Source organism: Typopeltis vanoorti, chromosome 3 (assembly GCF_054136105.1).
Source record: "Typopeltis vanoorti isolate ZY-2024b chromosome 3, IOZ_Tvanoo_1.0, whole genome shotgun sequence".
In the NCBI taxonomy this organism is placed as follows: domain Eukaryota; kingdom Metazoa; phylum Arthropoda; class Arachnida; order Uropygi; family Thelyphonidae; genus Typopeltis; species Typopeltis vanoorti.
This window is the reverse complement of record NC_143551.1, coordinates 30645390-30664223: the sequence shown is the minus strand read 5'-3', so window position 1 is coordinate 30664223 and position 18834 is coordinate 30645390. Positions and strand designations below refer to the sequence as shown.

Below are 18834 nucleotides of genomic sequence, written 5' to 3'. Positions count from 1 at the left end.
ATGGTTGGATTTTTTATGAATTAGAGTACAGATCTCATAGTTCCTATTTATAAAATGAAGCAGAATGTAAGAATTACAGCAGTATTTCTCCTGAGTGATCCAGGTAAGATTCATGCCTGCATACTTGAGAAGAAAGCTAAGCCAAATTGTGGAAGAGAAACGTGGAGAAGAACAAAGTGGGCCCAGGCCAAATAGAGGCTGTCAAGATCAGATATTCACTTGATTGCAAACAGTTGAGAAATCACAGGAATATATCAAGAATCTATCGGTCTGGAAAAAGGCATATGACAAGATGCCCAGAGAAATGCTTTTCTAAAGTTGGAACAATTATATGGGATAAAGTAAATGGTACGTTATATGAGCAATACATAGGTCTATATTTAAGTCAGCAGTTAGAATTGAAGGAGATAGATACAGGAAGATGGTTTGATGTAAAATCAAGTGTAAAAAGGCGCACACTATCTCCAATCTTATTCATCATCTATATGAATCACATTATGAAAGAAAGTGACATTAAACCTGGTATTAGAATCAAGAGACATCAAAACTTAGCACTTTACTTTATGCAGATGATTGTATTCCTGAACACAACCAGTGCAAATCTTCAGGATTCTCTAAATAAATTGAATAACAGCTGCAACAAATTTGCCATAACAATAGGCAATATAAAGACCAAAAGTATGAAAATAGGCAGGAATGTAGGAACTTGAGCAGCATCTCAATAGAGAACTTATAGAACAAGTAAAATATTTCAGGTATTTAAGCACAGTTTTTAGTGAAGGTGGCAAATTAAATATGGAAATGGATAACAGAATAAGCAAAGTTGGTACTGATGTGGAAGCCACTTGAATAAATTTATATGAAATAAAAGAGAAATTAGCCAAAACACTAAACTAACAGTATAAAAGACAGTGTTCAAACCAGTTTTAAGTTATGGATCTAATATGGTATGGTCATTTAAACAGAATGGGAGAGGAAAGGTTGACAAAACATGTGTTTAATGCCAAGATGGCAGGGAAAAGACCCAGAGGAAGATGAAAATCTAGGTGGATTGATTCAGTCAGAAGTTCCTTAGAAAAACAAAATGTTAGATTTGACAATATTGAAGTGCTGACAAGTAACAGACTAATTTGGAAGAAGACTGCTGATAGGAGATTAACAATAACAATAAACTTAATCATGTAAACAAGATTCAGTTATATTATACTGTCATAGTAGCTTCTGCACTCCTTAAGGACAAATATCAGGATTTGATGATGATGAATTTCATTTCTTTTCAGTTGCTACTTGTGACACCTGGTGTCTATCTTGAATTTTGCTGATAATGAGTTTGAGTCAGTTCTAGTAGTTGACTTTTCAATTTTTCCCAAATCCCCAAAGAGAATACTGGGGGGATTTAAAAGTGCACTGCCCCAAATGCCGTATTTTTTTTTTGTGTTTTACCATCATTGTCTTTTGAGTTAATACAAAATCCACTTTTATCAGTCAAATCCCAATCATTCAGTTCCATGTAGATACCTACTCTTTCCTTAAAAGGTTATATGGAGGTCTCCACCCAGTTCTCTATCTTTGATCCTTCAGCAAAAGTAAAATAATACACCTAATATTTCTTGTCTTCAATTTTAAATTTTAAAATTTAATTTGTTATAATAGTCAAAACAAACATTTGAATAAGTAATGATGCATTTGCAGGTGCATCTATGTGTGGCATTGATAATGTGCCAGCAGATTGTGTATTTGTATGTCATGTGTAAATGGTGTACATTCCAAATATTTCCTTACATTAATCAGGTGAAAACTAAAATTTTCCAATATAAAAATCTTATAACCCTGACTTGACTCAAGACTGAATTCTCTTATAACTCTGACTCAAAGCTAAATTCTCTTTCATTTAGCAGGTCATATAAATTAACGAATAAAGCACTTGTATATGTGCATAGACATGTGCATGTTACTAAAATGTCAATGATATGGTGCTAAAGGAACATAAAACAATGTTTACAATGTCCAGAGTGCATGTGCTGAGAGAGAAAATACAGGTATCCCTCGATTAACGCGGTTAATTAATCCCTCAATGTTACCGCGTATATCAAAATCGCGTTAATCAAATCTAATAATCAATGGTAAAAATTGCAATTCGTTCATGATCGATTACTGTATTAATAATTTGTTTTATATGCTACGCTTCTAGGAAAGATAAAAAATGAATGCAAAGTAAATGTTTAATAAATGCTTGTACCTACATTAGTTACTGCAATTTTTTTATCAAAAGAAGTTATCAAGAGTCGTTTGAACAGTTTTAATTTTTTCTTATCGGCATAAATTCTATGATAACAAGTGAAATGATTCTCCAGACTTAGGCAAACAAGCAATAAAACATAAAGAAAAAACACTGCAAATATAATACATGATGGTACAAATTAAATGGATATCGAATCGAACATTATTTTATAGCCGAATATAGAAACTACAAGAGTTTCGTACCGAATATATAGAAACTAAAAGTTTCAGCGGATGCAAGCATAAGCAACCTTATGGGCAACTCGTAGTAAAGGTGGAGTAAGCTCCAGATCATTTTCCTTAGGATTTTCCATAAATTTAAAGCACATCTCCTGGAGGACATGTATGATAAATAAGCCTTTAGCTCTATTTCAGTAATACATGATGCTTTATTTATTTTCAATTACAATCTAGAAATTATTGAACAAAGAATTTAAAAAAAAAACACAACTAAACCATACTATACTGCCATCGGAGGTCACGGTATCTCTCAGATACAATTTACTGTCAAATATCACAAACCTTTATATAACATGTTAAATCAAACTGACAACAAAAACCAGTGCAGAATATCACTGTAACATATGAATGCACGGCTACTCATGACCTTCATGCTATATACTGAATTGTGTAAGATGATCTGACAGATACATTTTGCATGTATCTATCAGATCAGCTGCGATCTTTGCAGGGTTAAAGGTGCATTAATCAAAACTCTTGCCGTGTATATCAAGCGATTGCCGCAATTAATTTTGCCGCGTTAATCAAGGGATACCTGTATTCTTAACTAGGACTGAGAGGCAAAATGGAAAAGAAAATGTAAACATGCATATTATTATTTAGTGAGTGTCAGAATGAAAAAAAAATGAATGATCAAATCTATCATTTTATGGTGCATACTCTCATCCACATATATTATGACAGCTTAACAACTGATATTTCATAACTATTTAAATAAAATAAAATGAAATGAAGAAACAGAAATGGAATGGCTTAATATAAAACTGATACTAAATACAGCAAAAAATGAAAGCTTAGGAAAGACCAAAAAATTCAACAAAAAGAAAAAACTGAAGATATGGGACAATACAATCAAAGAAATAATCAAAAAAAAAAAAGAAACATATCAAATGGTTAAGCAGTAAAAGATTAAAAGATGAAAGAGAATATAAAAGAATAAGAGCCATAGTTAAAGAGAAGTCACAAAAAGAAAGAGAATCATGGAACAAATTTGTTTCTAATTTAGAACATGATTTATATAAAATAAGATCCAATGTATAAGATTTTGAAACATTTAAGTAGATACTAAAGAAAATGTAAAATTAAACACCGAATTTTAACTAGAAGAATGACCAAATAATAATTAAGGAAAGGAAAGTGAGGAATTGAAGTATGTGTCAGGTCGTGAGATTGTTGTGGTAAAAGAAAGCCAGAATGTGAGTGAAAATAGTGGCTTAATAGGAAACTGCAATATTGTACAAGATGGCGATGAGAGCGGTGATCAAAGAGTGAGTGAAAGTAATTATACAGAGAGAGAGAGAAAATGGTTTAAATGATGAAAATAATGAGAAATTAGTTGTAAGGAGTAAGATTGCACCGTTATGTGGAGTAATACACAGTGCGAAGCAGCAGTTGGGGCGCCTGCAAAACTCTTTCCAGAGTGCCTCCGCTAACGGAAATAAGCAAGTGTTTGAAAGGCAAAATAAGCGTAAGAGTGGGAGAGTTTCAGAAATGAAGGAAAGAGTGTTGTACAGTGACTCGTTAGTAAGAGGCGTGATAGATGAGAGTTTAACTAAATCGTACTTACCGGGTGCGAAATTTAAGGATGTAAGTGAGAGTATTAAAGTGCAAAAACAGAGGGTGAAAGAATTGATAGTTGTGGTGGGTACAAATGAATTGAAAGAGATAAATTTTTTATGAGAGAGGACTTGAAAGTATTGTTAAAGGTAGCGAAAGAAAAGAGTGACAGAGTTAGGATGGTGAGTCTGTTGCCGCGGTACGACAGAGAGGAGTTTAGAAGGAGGGCCATAATCGCAAATGACTTTATGTGCAGGTTATGCAGACAGTGTGGTGTGGAATGAGTTTGATGGGCGAAAGGATTTATACAAGACGGATGGCCTGCATTTGAATGATTTGGTGTGCAGAGACTGGAAAAAGTGTTGCTGAATGAAGTGAAAATGGATGTGCAGAACCAGCGAAACTAGAACTATCGAGGAGGGGGGGGAGTGGATATGCGGACATCAGTGAGACAGTTGAGTGTAAGAATGTATATAATGTACCCTAGTCAATACTAAGGACAAGAAATCAGAATGGAATATTTAGAATAATGCATCAAGATAGGGGTGGGACAAAGGGACCTCTGCATTTCATGTATACTAATGCCAGGAGTATTAGGAACAAGAAGGAAGAATTTTTGGCCTTGGTTGGCTCTTCCTGGCCACAGGAAGTGGCCAGTTAGTGGGATAGAATGTGTAGATTATAGTGTTTAGGAGGGACAGAGAGAATAAAATGGGGAGAGGAGTGTTACTGATGACAGCTGATGAACTGAAGCTTAGAATAGAAGTTATATTGCAGGATAGTGAAAAGAGCTCATTTGAGGCTATTTGGTGTGAGATTGAGACTAGCAGAACAAAATATACAGTTGGGTGTTGCTATAGACCAGGTGATGGAATAGATGGTGGAGATAGTATGCATAAACAAATTGATGAAATGAGTGGAAGGAGGGTAATTATTATGAGGGATTTCAACTATGGTAACCTTGACTGGAAGGAGGAGAGAACACATGCGAGGAAGGAACTGGATTTTATTCAGTTACTAAGGGATCTGAGACAGCATGTAATAGAAAATACTAGGGGTTTGAGAGTGCTTCACCTGGTAATAGCATCTGAGAATTTGACTGTAATGAATATGACATGTTGCCACCTATTGGTGAGAGTTATCATAAGGTCTTGAGAATAGCTAAAGAATTATCAGTGCCCTTGACCATGTTGTTTAATCTTAGTCCCGAGTCTGGTTTAGTCCCGAAGGTGTGGAAAGAGGGGAAAATAGTTCCACTGCATAAAGGAGGATCCAAGACTACTGTTGCAAATTACCGACCAATTAGCATATCAGGAGTCATTGTCAAGGTCTTGGAGAAAGTTGTCAAGGGAAAAATACAGGAACAGGAATGGATTGATTAAAATGAGATACTGTATGAGGGACATCATGGCTTTGTGAAGGGTAGATCATGCCTCAGTAACTTGCTCAAGCTTTATAACACAGTGACAGCTGAACTGGATAAGGGTAATGGGTTTACAGTGATACTGCTGGACCTGGCTAACACTTTTGACAGGATACCACATGGAATTCTAATCCGTAAACTGCAGCATATGAGAATGGATATAGGGATGGTGAGATGGATAGGTGGGTGGTTGATGGAGAGATATCAGAGAATAGTTTATTCAGGAGTAGAGTTCAAAAGACAACCTGTGACTATTATGACTAGTGGTGTGCTGCAGGGTTCTGTTCTTGGACCACTGCTGTTTAATTTGTTCATTAACGATATAGGGAAGGATCTATGAGGAACAGTTCATTTGTTTGTTGATGATGCAAAGTTGGGTAGGGCAATAGTGAATGCAGAAGATGTCAAAATCTTGCAGGATGATTTGGATAGATTGGAGGTCTTGGCTAAGGAGAATGGATGTCAATTTAATGTGACAAAATGTAAGGTTATGCATTTTGGGATGAAAAGATTAGCAGCAGTATATGACATTGGTGGAACTGTGCTCCAGGAGATTGATGAGAGCAGGGACTTGGGAGTGTTGGTGGATAGGGAGATGAAATTTAGGGGATACATTGCAAAATTGGCTAAATAGCTCATCAAATCACTTGGTTGCTGAAGAATACTTTGACGAGCAGAGATAAGCAAGTTATTGTTCCTCTGTACCGAGCCTTGATAAGACCTCATCTCGACTACTGTGCCCAGATTTGGTCACCTAGGTTTCTTCTTGATGGGAGAGGAGGTTGAGTGGATCCAGAGGCGAGTAACCAAGATGATAGCAGGTCTATGCAATGAACCTTATGAGAACAGGTTGAAGATTTGTGAGTTGCAGAAATTGGTTGATAGGCGAAAAATGGGAGATATGATTGAGACATTCAAATTGTTGAAGGGTTTCTACTGGATTAATTCAGATGATATTTTTGAGTTCAGGACTGGTGGTGGTGGGAGAACTAGGGTACATCTATGGAAACTGGGCAAGAGTGTGGTTAGTAAGGGTGTTAGAGCTCGGTTCTTTACTTTTAGAGTGGTAAATGAGTGGAATAAGCTGCCAGAGTCTGTTGTGGGTGCTATGACAGTGAATGAGTTCAAGGCAAGGTATGATAGATACTATGAGAATGCCGAATAGTTGTGTGGACATGATGTTTAGGGCCTCCCTCGATGAGTCTAAGGACTCCTTGGAGTTGCCCGTAGTAGTCATAATAATAATTACAAATTCTGAAGATAACTTTCATTTTAAATTTAAATGAAATGGCCAAGGATTATGGAATGATAATATCAATAGAAAAATCAAAAACAATAGTCTTTAAAGGAAAAGATCCAATAAGAACTAAAATAGTAATAGATAACAAGATTTTAGAACAGGTGATTCATTTAACTACCTAGGATGTGTGATTACACATGATAATGAAAAAGATATAAACCTAAAAATTGCAAAATATTTAAAAATAACAGCTGTAATTAACTCTATATTTAAACCTAACCTAGTTCAAAACACAAACCAGACTAAAAGTATACAATACATTAGAACTACCAGTCCTATTGTATGGAAGTGAAATCTGGACAATAAAACAAAAAGGAAAATAAAGATTAATAACAGCTGAAATGAAGTTTATGAGAAAAACTGCAAAGTATACTCTATTCAAATCACAAAAGAAATGAAAAAATTATGAAAGAATTAAACCAGGAATCAGTTAAAAAATATATATATAAACATAAATGGATGGAAAACATTGGAAGAATGAAAACAGAAAGATTACCAAAACAATCCTTAAATTACAAACCACCAGGAAATAGAAAACCAGGATATCCTCTTAAGAGATTCAACAATGACTTCTAAGGCCAGAACAGGCCACTCTAGGCCTAAATCCTTGACAAGAATGATGATGTTCTTCATTTACATAACACATTAAACTTTTTAACTATCCCTAGCATACAAAATTATAGTTTGAGGTTTTCAGTCTCAGATCCTAAACTTGTACCCATTCAATATTCTGAAGAATGGTCAGCAATCTTGATTTGTGAAACCACAAAACACAATGTACTTTTTTGCTGCTGTTATCAATGTACTGACATCACATTCATGACTTATTTTTCACGGTATTAACAACACCACACAATTTTATCAAAGAGATACTTATATTTTGCTGTTTTGCAACTCAGCATCATCAGAGCACAACACACTTGTATACGCAACAGTGAGTGAGTGAAACAATATAATTGCAAAAGGCAAAAGATCTAAAGTCCTATTTTTGATACCTTCTAACAGGGAAAAAAAAAAAAAAACTATGCAGGAGTTTTCCTTAAGATAACCGTCTCCAATAACAGGCTTAGGATAACAGTCTCTAACAGAACTCCAATATCTGCACCATACGTTCTTAGCCAATGGCTACAATCCCTACAAAATAGATAAAATCCTACATAGGCCCATTACTCTGCCCTCCCCTAATACAGAAGAATACAACATGACCATTTCTATTCCCTATATCAGAGGTACATTGGAAAAGATAGCCAAAGTATTGTTGAAACATGGCCTTCGCACCACTTTCAAACATCATGTCAAGCTGGCAACTCTGATCCGCTTGCCTAAGGATAAACTTCACCCTTTAGCACACCCAGGAGTGTACGAAATTCCTTGTAACTGTGACTTGGTCTATTATGGACAAACAGGAAGATCAGCTAACATCCACCTGGAAGAACATGAAAGATACATTCACTATTATTACTATGGCAAATCAGGACTGGCAGACCACACTTTTGGACACTCCTTCACACAGGATTAGATGGAGGAAAACGAATGTGCTATTTAGGAGTCGTTATAGATCTGAAAGATTATTTTTTGAATCAGCAAAATCTTTAAAGAATTCTCCCAACCTTAACAAATATGGTTGCATTAATTTGCCAAAAATTTGGGAGACTGTTATCCTAAGGAAAACTCCTGCATAGCTGTTTTTTTTTTTCCCGTTAGAGGGCGCCAAAATAGCACTTTAGATATTTTGTCTTTTGCAATTATATTGTTTCACTCACTCACTGTCGCATGTACATGTGTTGTGCTCTGATGATGCAGAGTTGAAAATCAGTGAAATATAAGTTAATAAAACATCTCTTTGATAAAATTGTGTGGTGTTGTTAATACCGTGAAAAATAAGTCATGAATAACCATCAACACCTAAGCTTATCTGTTAGATTACTGACATCACAGTATGAACAACTTGTTGCCAAGGTTGGAATATCATAATTGCATATATTTTACAAACTTTAAAGAGTTGTTCTTAATGGTGTAAGGTTCCCCTTTAGTAAAACTCAGTTTTTTAAAAATACTTTTAACTCATTAATTTACACTTAAAATAGTTACACCTTAAAACCTCTAAATCTGCTCGTATGCTTTCAATACACGAAGTATTTAAAGCATAAGAGCAGAGATTTTAAGGTTATAAAAAAGTGGCCTATATTCTGTTTCTATTGTTTTATAGAAAATTATTCATCATAATAAGCACTTGTGGGAACTATATCTTGTTCTAAAATATAGTTTTATGTTAAATATACTGTCAATTTATTTAATGTGATAGCCACTTTCTTATGGACATAATGCACATGCAGTAGACATATCTGCATGTTTGCAAATAAAAATGCTTCAACCTTCTATAGTCAGTCATAGCAAACATGCAACTAAATAACTATAGCTGCAAATAAAAATGCTTCATCCCTTCATCGATATAGCCATTTTCATAATTTTTCACACTGCCAAACAGTATAATATGAAACTTCAGGCAATAAAATAAATAAATAATGAAATAAAACCAAGGCAAATGAGATTATCACTGCATTTTACACAACATGCAAATATAGAAAACATAACATAAATGAGGAAGAGATGCAGCCCCGAACCTTAAATGCTGAGATAGCCAAGAGGGAGATGGTCTGACAAACAAGACGTGGACCAAACGTCTCAGGTTACTTGCCAACCCAGAAGAAGGAGGGATAAAGGAGAAAGAAACAATGAAGAAAAAACATCATTGTGCAAATCAAATGTTTACAATAAAACAAATAAATTTTTTTGTGTTACAAACCTGGGTCGCCAGAGCAACTTCCAGGCCGCTTTGCAGACACTATGAGGAATAAAAATTCGATATCACTTATCTTACCTGAATTTAGTTTTATACATTTATGCTATCTATATCAATAGATTCAATGTTTACAGCATATTATTATTTATATTGTAAAGAATAACAAGAAAATGTTCCAAGTGTCTAATAAACATGGATGCTTATTCACCTTATTGACTCATATTTTTCTTGAAAGTTACAAATTTTATCAAGATGAACTGGTTTTGTGTATTAAAAATAAAAATTTAATGCTATGTGATAAATTAATCAAAATGCAAAATGTTTATCCTGTTTATCATAGAAACAAAAAAATGTTTGTGATAAATAAGAAAATAAATTTCATTTTATTATCAGTAATCACTGATAATAAAATGGTATAACATCAATGAAGAACTTCTGCTTTTAGTGTTATCAATGACACCCTTTGGTTATAAAGATCTGAGTTTTAATCTCATCTAGGATGCAAAGAATCTTTATAAGGGCTTTTCAACTGAAGGTGAGTTAGTCAGCTTCATACAGACAATGCATATTTATGGAGCTTCAACTATCAACAAAGAAAGGCATTATACATTCTAACCAATCCCTTAAGCTGAAGCAGAAATAGTTCTCCTTATCCAAAAACCAGGTGATGAACCAGCATGACGATGTTAAGCAAAAATTTATACAGCATGCCTAAAATAGAAAATAATACCAAAGCGCTGGTATTCTTTTATAAACTATAATAAGGATAGTGATAATACTATCCTTAATATAGTTTTTAAAAAAGAGAGACAGAGAAGATACTAAATATTACCGACTTTTCAATAATATACAAAATTAAAAAAAAAATCATTAGCAACAGAATAGAAAATAATACACCAGATTTTTGCCAACCTCCAGAACAAGCTGGATTCAGAAAAATTACATTATTGATTATATACCCTATGTTGACAAAAGTATTTGGTCACCTGGTTGTGGTAAAAAAAAAAAGAAAAAAAGTATTAATTAAATTTCTAGTACCAAGTAGGCCCATATTTGACCTCAATGATAGCAAATACCCGGGGCATCTGATATGTTGCAACAGGAATACTCTTCAATTCCTCACGCAAAGCTGCCCCATTGCTGATGACAGCCACTGTGGTCTGGAGTGAATTTGGCATTCTAATTTGTTCCAAAAAAAAGAGCTGAGGTCTGGACTCCGGAGTAGTTGGGTGAGAGTCCAACACTTCAACGTTGTTTTGTGGAAACCAGTCTCAGACATGCAGTGCAGTATGGCATGGTGCACTGTCATGCTGAAACATGCAAGGGTCACTGACAAAGTACTTCCACAGAGTTGGAAGCCATCAGATGGCCATCAGATGTCAGGGTTTTGGGCACATCCACCAATGGACAAAGCCCCATCCAACTAAAACACTCCCATACCATTACCGTGCATCATTCCAACTGTGAAGTTTGGTTGCAATTTGAAGATTTCCTGGGGAATGTAAGAACCAATCCCCCAGGAAATCTTCAGATCCATACACAACCACCAGAAGTGTTTTTCGTCACTCCACAGAACCCTTTTTCAATCATCTACAGTTGAAGAATGTGTGAAAGACACCAGTCCAATATAATAAGACAAATGAGTACCAAAAAACCTTTAGGTCTGGCATTTATTGATTTTGAAAGGGCATTTGATTCAATCTCAATATTAGCTCTTAAAAATAAAGGAAATGAAAAAACTTACACTGATATACTTAGCCATATATATATATATATATATATATAAATTCAATTGCAGCTATAAAATCAGAAACAAATATGAAATTTCCTATAAAAAAGGGAGTTAAATATGGAGATGCCATTTCACCTAGATTATTTACAGCAGTCCTAGACAAAATTTTTAAATCCAATTGCTAAAATAGAGGAATTATGGTAAACGAGAAAGAATGTTAAAGATACCAAGAAATTTTATACTTGGCTTTAATTCTTTTCCCAAGTAAGCAAAACAGTTTTGTGCATGAAATATATTCACATCTGAGCTACTTGTATATAAAGGCTGGTGACTTCATATTACTTGCCTTAGTATGTATCCCATAACGAAAAGCACCTCCCCCCCCCCCTTTTTCAGGCATGTATAATGCAATGCATAATGTGAAGGGCCACTACCCAGACTGGTTTCGACCTTTACTGAGGTCTCTTCAGTGGGAGCCAGACCTGGGAGAGATACCAAGGTTGAAGTAATGCAAAAGTCATATATATCTCATATACAAGTAGACAAAAGGTGCTTGAGCTTCTTAATAAAAATCTCTGGATGAGAGAAAGATGTCAAAAGTTTTTTACCTTGGGTGTAATATACGTTAAAGATACCAAAAAATTTATACTTGGTTTTGATCTTTTTCAGAAGTAAGCAAAACAAAGTTTTGTGCCTGAAATATATTCATGTCTGAGCTACTTGTATATAGAGGTTGATGACTTCATATCACTTGCCTTGGGAAAAGGATTAAAACAAAATATAAAATTTCTTGGTATCTTTAACGTATATTACACCCAAGGTAAAAAACATTCATCTTTCTCTCATCCAGAGATTTTTATTAAGAAGGTCAAGCACCTTTTGTCTACTTGTATATGAGATATATACGACTTCTGCATTACTTCAACCTTGGTATCTCTCCCGGGTTTGGCTCCCACTGAAGAGACCTCAATGAAGGTCAAAACCGGATCTGGGTAGTGGCCCTTCCCATTATGCATTGTATTATACTCGCCTGAAAGGGGGTGTGCATTGCATTATGGGATACTAAGGCAAATGATATGAAGTCATCAGCTTCTATATACAAGTAGCTCAGACGTGAATATATTTCACACACAAAACTTTGTTTTGCTTACTTGGGAAAAGGATTAAAACCAAGTATAAAATTTCTTGGTATCTTTAACGTATATCACACCCAATTCAAAAAACTTTCTACATCTCTCTCTCTCTCATCCAGAGAAAGAACTAAATTACCTACATTTGCTGATGAGATTGTTCTTTTAGGAAACTCTGCAGAAGAACTTCAACAAATGATCAGGGAATTGAATGCAGAGTATAAAAAAAAAAAGGACTGAATATAAACAAAGACAAAAAAATGTATAATAAATAGTGGTATTGGTTGCTGGAAGGTAAGAATATCGACAGTACATGGGAAGCATTTAAAAAAATACTTAAATGATGCAGTATCAGAATGTCTCCTGAGAGTTTGAAGAATAAATAGGGTAGGTCAAATGGATGTGTAATCTAATCAAGCAAGCGATTCATAAGAAAAGGATGATGTGGATGGAATACCGTGTGCATAAGGATGATGTCTGTTATGAAAATTATAAGCAGCAGGCCAGAAGAGTCACTACTGTTGTATGGAAAGTTAAGTATGAGTATGAAAAGAAACTGGCTCTGCAAGATAAAGATAACTTCAAAGAATTCTATTGATATGCTGCAGATAAGAGAAAGAATGAAAATTCTATGGAATTCAGATAGCATGAGTGACAGCTGCAGAAGAGGGTTGTTCAACTAATGAGTGCCCATTTTGCTAAAAGCTATTAACCTGGCATAAGCAACATTGAGCTCACTGCTACCTCTTCACTGGATGAAGAAACTCATATGTGTGAGGAGGTATTAGAGCTGTTGCAAAAACTGAATAAGAATTCATCAATAGGGACTGATGGGATATCATCAGAGGTGTTAAAAGTGTGTTCAGCTGAATTGGCTATTCCTATATAATTTGAGTCAAAACAGGGAAGATAAGAATGTATGGTAATCCCATTGCACAAGGGTGATGCAAAGACCTATGTATCCTATTATCGCCCAATCAGTATCTCAGGGTGGCGGTGAAGATTTTAGATAAGTTGGTCAGGACTCATATTCATAAATGGGTTGACAGTGAATCTCTACTTTGCGAGCAACATGGGTTTACTAAGGGAAGGTCATGTTTTAGCAACGTGTTCACATTCTATAATAATGTTACCATTGAGCTAGACAAGGGGAATGGATACAGCATGATACTTTTGGATTTGCTAAGGTTTTTGACAGAATACAGCATGGAAGACTTGCATAAATTGGAGAATATGGAATTTGATTATAAAATATTAGCATGGAGTGGTTTATGGCAGATATGAGTCTACAAGATTTAAGGTAACTAGTGGTGTACCACAAGATCAGTCCTTGGTCCACTGTTATTCAATCTGTACATTAACGATACTGTGAAGGATTTGACAGGCGACATGCAGCTATTTGCTGATGATGACGCAAAGATAGGTAGGGTAATCAGGAATGTGGCTGATATGCAGTACTTGTAGAATGATTTGAACAGGCTGGAATTGTGGGCATGGTGAATGTTAGTTTAATGTCAGCAAATGTAAAGTCATGCACTTTGCATGATTAGATATCCAATGTCATATTATATTCGTAGGATTATGCTGGAAGAAACTGGTTAGGCTAGGGATTTTGGAGTGTTATTAGAAAGGAAGTTGAAGTTCAGGGGCAATGTATCAAAGATTGCAAATACAATTCAAAAGATAATTGCAATGCTAAAAGAAACTTCGACACATAAAGATAAGAATGTCCTTTTGTCTCTTTACAAGGCCTTGATAAGACCTCAGTTGGACTATTGTGTGCAGGTCTGGTCTCTGTTGTGATTCTTTACAGTGGAGAGATTGCAAAGAAGCGTGTTAAAAATGATATCAGGATTGTGGAATACTGATTATTAAGATAGATTGAGAATTTGTAGATTGCAGACATAGCAAACTGGAGAAAGAGGGGTGATATGATTGAGACTTACAAACTTCTGAAAGGTTCATACAGAATTTCAGTTGATGGAATATTTATTTTATGGAGGATGAGGAAAGGACAAGAGGTGCTTCTTGGAAGCTGAGAATGAATGCTGCTAAGAAGGGGATGAGGGCTAGATTTTTCTCTCATGCCATGGTGGTGCATGATTGGAATGGATTGCCATTGGATATTGAGTGTAAGCAGTGTGAACAAATTCAAGAATTAGCATGATAGCTGCTGCATGTAGTATGTGGCCTACCTCAATGAGTCACTAGAGGTCTCTCTTAATAATAAAGTAGACTACCAAAAGGCCAATACAAATGGAACACCAGATAATCGATATAATAACCTCTTATGCTTACCTAGGACAAAAGTCCTAGGTAAGCATAAGAAGTTATTATATCGATTATAATAACACAGTACAGGGAGACTATGATAAATTAGATGCCAAGAAATTATATTCTTGGTTTAAACCTTTATCCAAGTGTAAGCAAATAAAAATTTACATGCAAAGTAACATCACAACTGTGCTACTTGTATAATGAGGTTAATAACTTCACATTAATCTTCTGCACGGTTAGCCAAGTGGTTATGCACTTCACAACCATATGCCTGGGAAAGGAGTGTCCTGGGTTTGATTCCCGTCGTCGACGTGAGGAGCTTAAGGATTTTTCTCACACAGAGCCAACTTACCTGGTCTTGGGCATGGACTGCAGAGTTATTTTCACCAGCTTATCTGGGGTTTTTCCTCCCGCAAGCAGGCAAACCGACCCAGTGAACACACAGCTACAGACGTAGGACACACTGGGAGGCATAGGGCTAGAAGGGCTAAAGATAGCTCTGTAACATGCAACTAGGCTAAATACCTGAAGGGAAGAAATAGAAGAAAACATTAATCATCTTAGTATCCAATAAAGCAAAACACATATCCTTCCTTATGGACACGTATAATATTATGCATTATGGGAAGGGCCACTACCCAGATGGTTTTCTCATAACGCATATCATTATACATGTCCGTAAGGATATGTGCTTTGCATTATGGGATACTAAGACAATTAATGTGAAGTCATTAGCTTCCATATACAAGTAACCACTTGGATGAAAAATTAAACCAAGAATATAATTCCTTGGCATCTTTAATTTATAATATAACCAAGTAAAAAAACTTTCAAACAGGGAGACTATGAAGAAGAAAATTATATGCAGAATCCAACTTGGTTGGATAAACTTTGGAAAACACCATGGAGCACTGAAAGGAAACATTCCAATTTGCTTTAAAACAAAAATATTTGACAGTTGTATACTCTTGGTCATGACATATGGAAGTGAAAGATGTTGAAAGTTTTTTTTTCACTTGGTTAGACTATTTAGACCAGGGGTTGCCAAACTTTTTTGGCCTTCAATCCCTTCAAGAGTTTCTTGACTTTTTATTGACCCCCTCTCTATTTTACTATTACGTAATTATAATAGGACAAGCAAAAAAAAAAAAAAAAAAAGACGCTTATGTGAGTTTTTAGAATGTTTATTTTATAGTTACAGTGTTTCTTGTATGTATAATATATATTATTATATTGGCTTAGCGTCAAAGGGATACGTTTTTGACTTCCTTCTTAACATTACATATTTGATAGGAGGGATAAATAATATATAAAATATAAAATTTAATTTAGATAACAAAATAATAATAATACAATCTTCCTATAGGTATATATAGGATGTACAAAACTACCAGCCCTGCTCAACTCTTCAACATAGAGAAATTTAGTTCGTGAATGAATAACGATTGAATTATAATATGTATGTTGATGAATTTTAGAACATTAATGCTCACTTGTATGTTGATGCGCAAAAATTAGAATAGGATCGAATATGTGTGAGTGTCAGTAAATAAGCTACCACACACGTGTTGCAATCTCGCTCCCGCTGTGCGGGAACCACTGACTTCCGTTTATTGGTAAATACGTCATTTTGGCCTACATGATTGGCCTCCGTAACTATTTTCATGACCTTGCTCAATCTTACAGGTCCTATTCATATCACTGTTCCCACTGATTTTGACTATAATAAATTTAGTTTAATCCTTTATCCAAGTATAAGCAAACAAAGTTTGGGCCTGAAGTATCTTCAGGACTGAGGCAACACGTGGTAAAGGTGGACCAAACTCTCATCACTCCTTGTCTTAGTATCTCCCATAATGCAAAGCACATCTCCTTGCAGACATGTATAATGCTATGCATTAAGGGAAGGGCCACCATTTAGACCGGTTTCGACCTTTATTGAAGTCCCGTCACAGTGGGAGCCAGACCCAGAGGTGGTGATACCAAGGTGGAAGCAATGGAAAAGTTATATTTACCTATACGAGTTGTCAAAAGGTGTCTCACCTTATTATTGAGAGCTTAGTCCACCTTTACCATGCGCTGCCGCAGTCCTAAAGACACTTCAGGTGCAAACTTTGTTTGCTTACACTAGAATAAAGGATTAAACTAAATTTATTATAATCTAACCAAGTGGAAAAAACTTCCAACATCTTTCTCTAAATCCAGAATAATTTAATAATAAGGTGAGACACCTTTTGGCAACTTGTACAGGTAAATATGACTTCTCCATTGCTTCCATCTTGGTATCACCACCTCTGGGTCTGGCTCCCACTGATGAGACCTCAATAAAGGTTGAAACCGGCCTGGGTAGTGGTCTTTCCCTTAATGCATAGCATTATACATGTCTGCAAAGGGATGTGCTTTGCATTATGGGAGATATTAAGAGAAGGAGTGACGAGAGCTTGGTCCACCTTTACCAAGAGTTGCCGCAGTCCTGAAGATACTTCAGGTGCAAACTTTGCTTGCTTACACTTGGATAAAAATTTCACTTCCATATAATAAATTAAACTAAATTTATTATATGGAAGTGAAATGTGAACTTTGACTAAAAAATTCACCAACACAAGTTGAGGATTACCAAGAGGAAAATGGAAAGATCACTACTTGGTATTACTATTCTAGACTGAAAGCGCAACACTTGGATCAGAGCTCACACTACGGTGAAAGTCATTAACACAGCCGTTAAAAGATCCAAATGGCAATGGGCATATCAAATTGCAAAAAAGTAACACTTAAAAATTGACAAAGTTGATATTAGAATGGCATCTAAGATATGGAAAGAGAGCTATAGAAAGACCAAAGAGACAGTGGGAGGATGAGATTCAAGATGGCTGGAATTCAGTGGCATAAAAAAGTTCAAGATAGAACTGAATGGATGACTTTGAGGGAGGCTTTCATCCAGCAGTGGACAGAAAATGGCTGATGATGATTTCACCATGAAAATGGTGAGACAGCCTGGCTGGCCGAGTGGTTGGTGTATCCGCTCTCCAGCCAAGAGGCTGCGGGTTCGAATCCAACCATTGGCATGGATGTTTGTGGTTGTCTGTGGAAATACTAGTGGTGGTGGTCAGCGGTAGATGGCATTGGTGTAGTTGCGGTCAGTTGGCAGATTGAGTTGGTGGAGACAGAGTTGTATAGCAGGTGCCCTCCCTCGATGAGTCTTTGGACTCTTTGGAGGTGTCTAATAATAATAATAAAAATGCACGAAATTTTGTACCACTATTCAGATAACCTTCAATGTCTGGCATTTTGGAGGCCTTAAGTGATATCCTACTGTTTAGGCTTATATGTTGATTCTCCAGTGTCATATATTTTTTTAAGGAAATTAACAATGTATTTGTTAATAAATAAACTTATTTATTTATTATCCTATATTTTGCCGAAGTCAAATCAGCATTATTAAGGGAAAATACACTTGTATTAGACACATGAACACACAGGCACAATTCAGTAACAAAGATGAAACCAGAGAGATACAGGAGACCTAAAGTCCTACAGTTATGCCACCGATTGGAAGTTCTTAGTTGTAGGGTTGACTGTCTGCAGATGAGGGTTTCCTATATCAGGGGGGAGTCTGATACAACCAGTGGCGGCCAGTGAAAATTTTAAGTGGGGGTGCTGCATAAATACAAAAAAAACCCCACTTTTTTTCCTAATCAGTAACAAATTTATTAATAAATAAATTTACATATTAAAAATATTTCATCCTCACCACAAACAAACACCAATAATAAAAGTTTCATATCAATAGCAATGACAAGTGCAAACGAATATCGGCGTTAGATCGCAGTGCATGTTTCGTGTAACGATGATTGAAAAAATATAATTCTTTTCATATTTTCAACAGTGACACTCATCATAATTCAGCCTTGTATCTATAATAAATAAATAATTATATGTTATTTTAACAAAATAAAATTTACAAAAAAATAGTTCACCACGAATGCGCCAATAATAAACATTTTATATCTCACAGAAATAACGAGTGCGGGCATAAGATACACTGCCCAAGCGGCAGTGTATCTAATGACGTAATGTGCAACGACAGCAAAT

At 35.5% G+C, this 18834-nt stretch overlaps 1 protein-coding gene across 5 annotated transcripts in view; it reads right to left on the bottom strand.

Annotated features, from left to right (window-relative positions):
• Miro (mitochondrial Rho GTPase) overlaps positions 1 to 18834 on the bottom strand; it is a 439377-nt gene that overhangs the window by 50170 nt on the left and 370373 nt on the right. For 4 of the 5 annotated variants that reach the window (XR_016550640.1, XM_090415513.1, XM_090415516.1 and 1 more), the window contains exon 20: positions 9607 to 9645. The exons of the other annotated variant lie outside the window; for it this stretch is intronic. Coding sequence is in view for 3 of the 4 variants with exons in the window: in XM_090415513.1 (XP_090271639.1) it covers positions 9607 to 9645 (39 nt within the window). In the remaining variant the exon portion in view is untranslated. The remainder of the gene's footprint in view (positions 1 to 9606; positions 9646 to 18834) is intronic. 5 annotated transcript variants of the gene reach the window in all.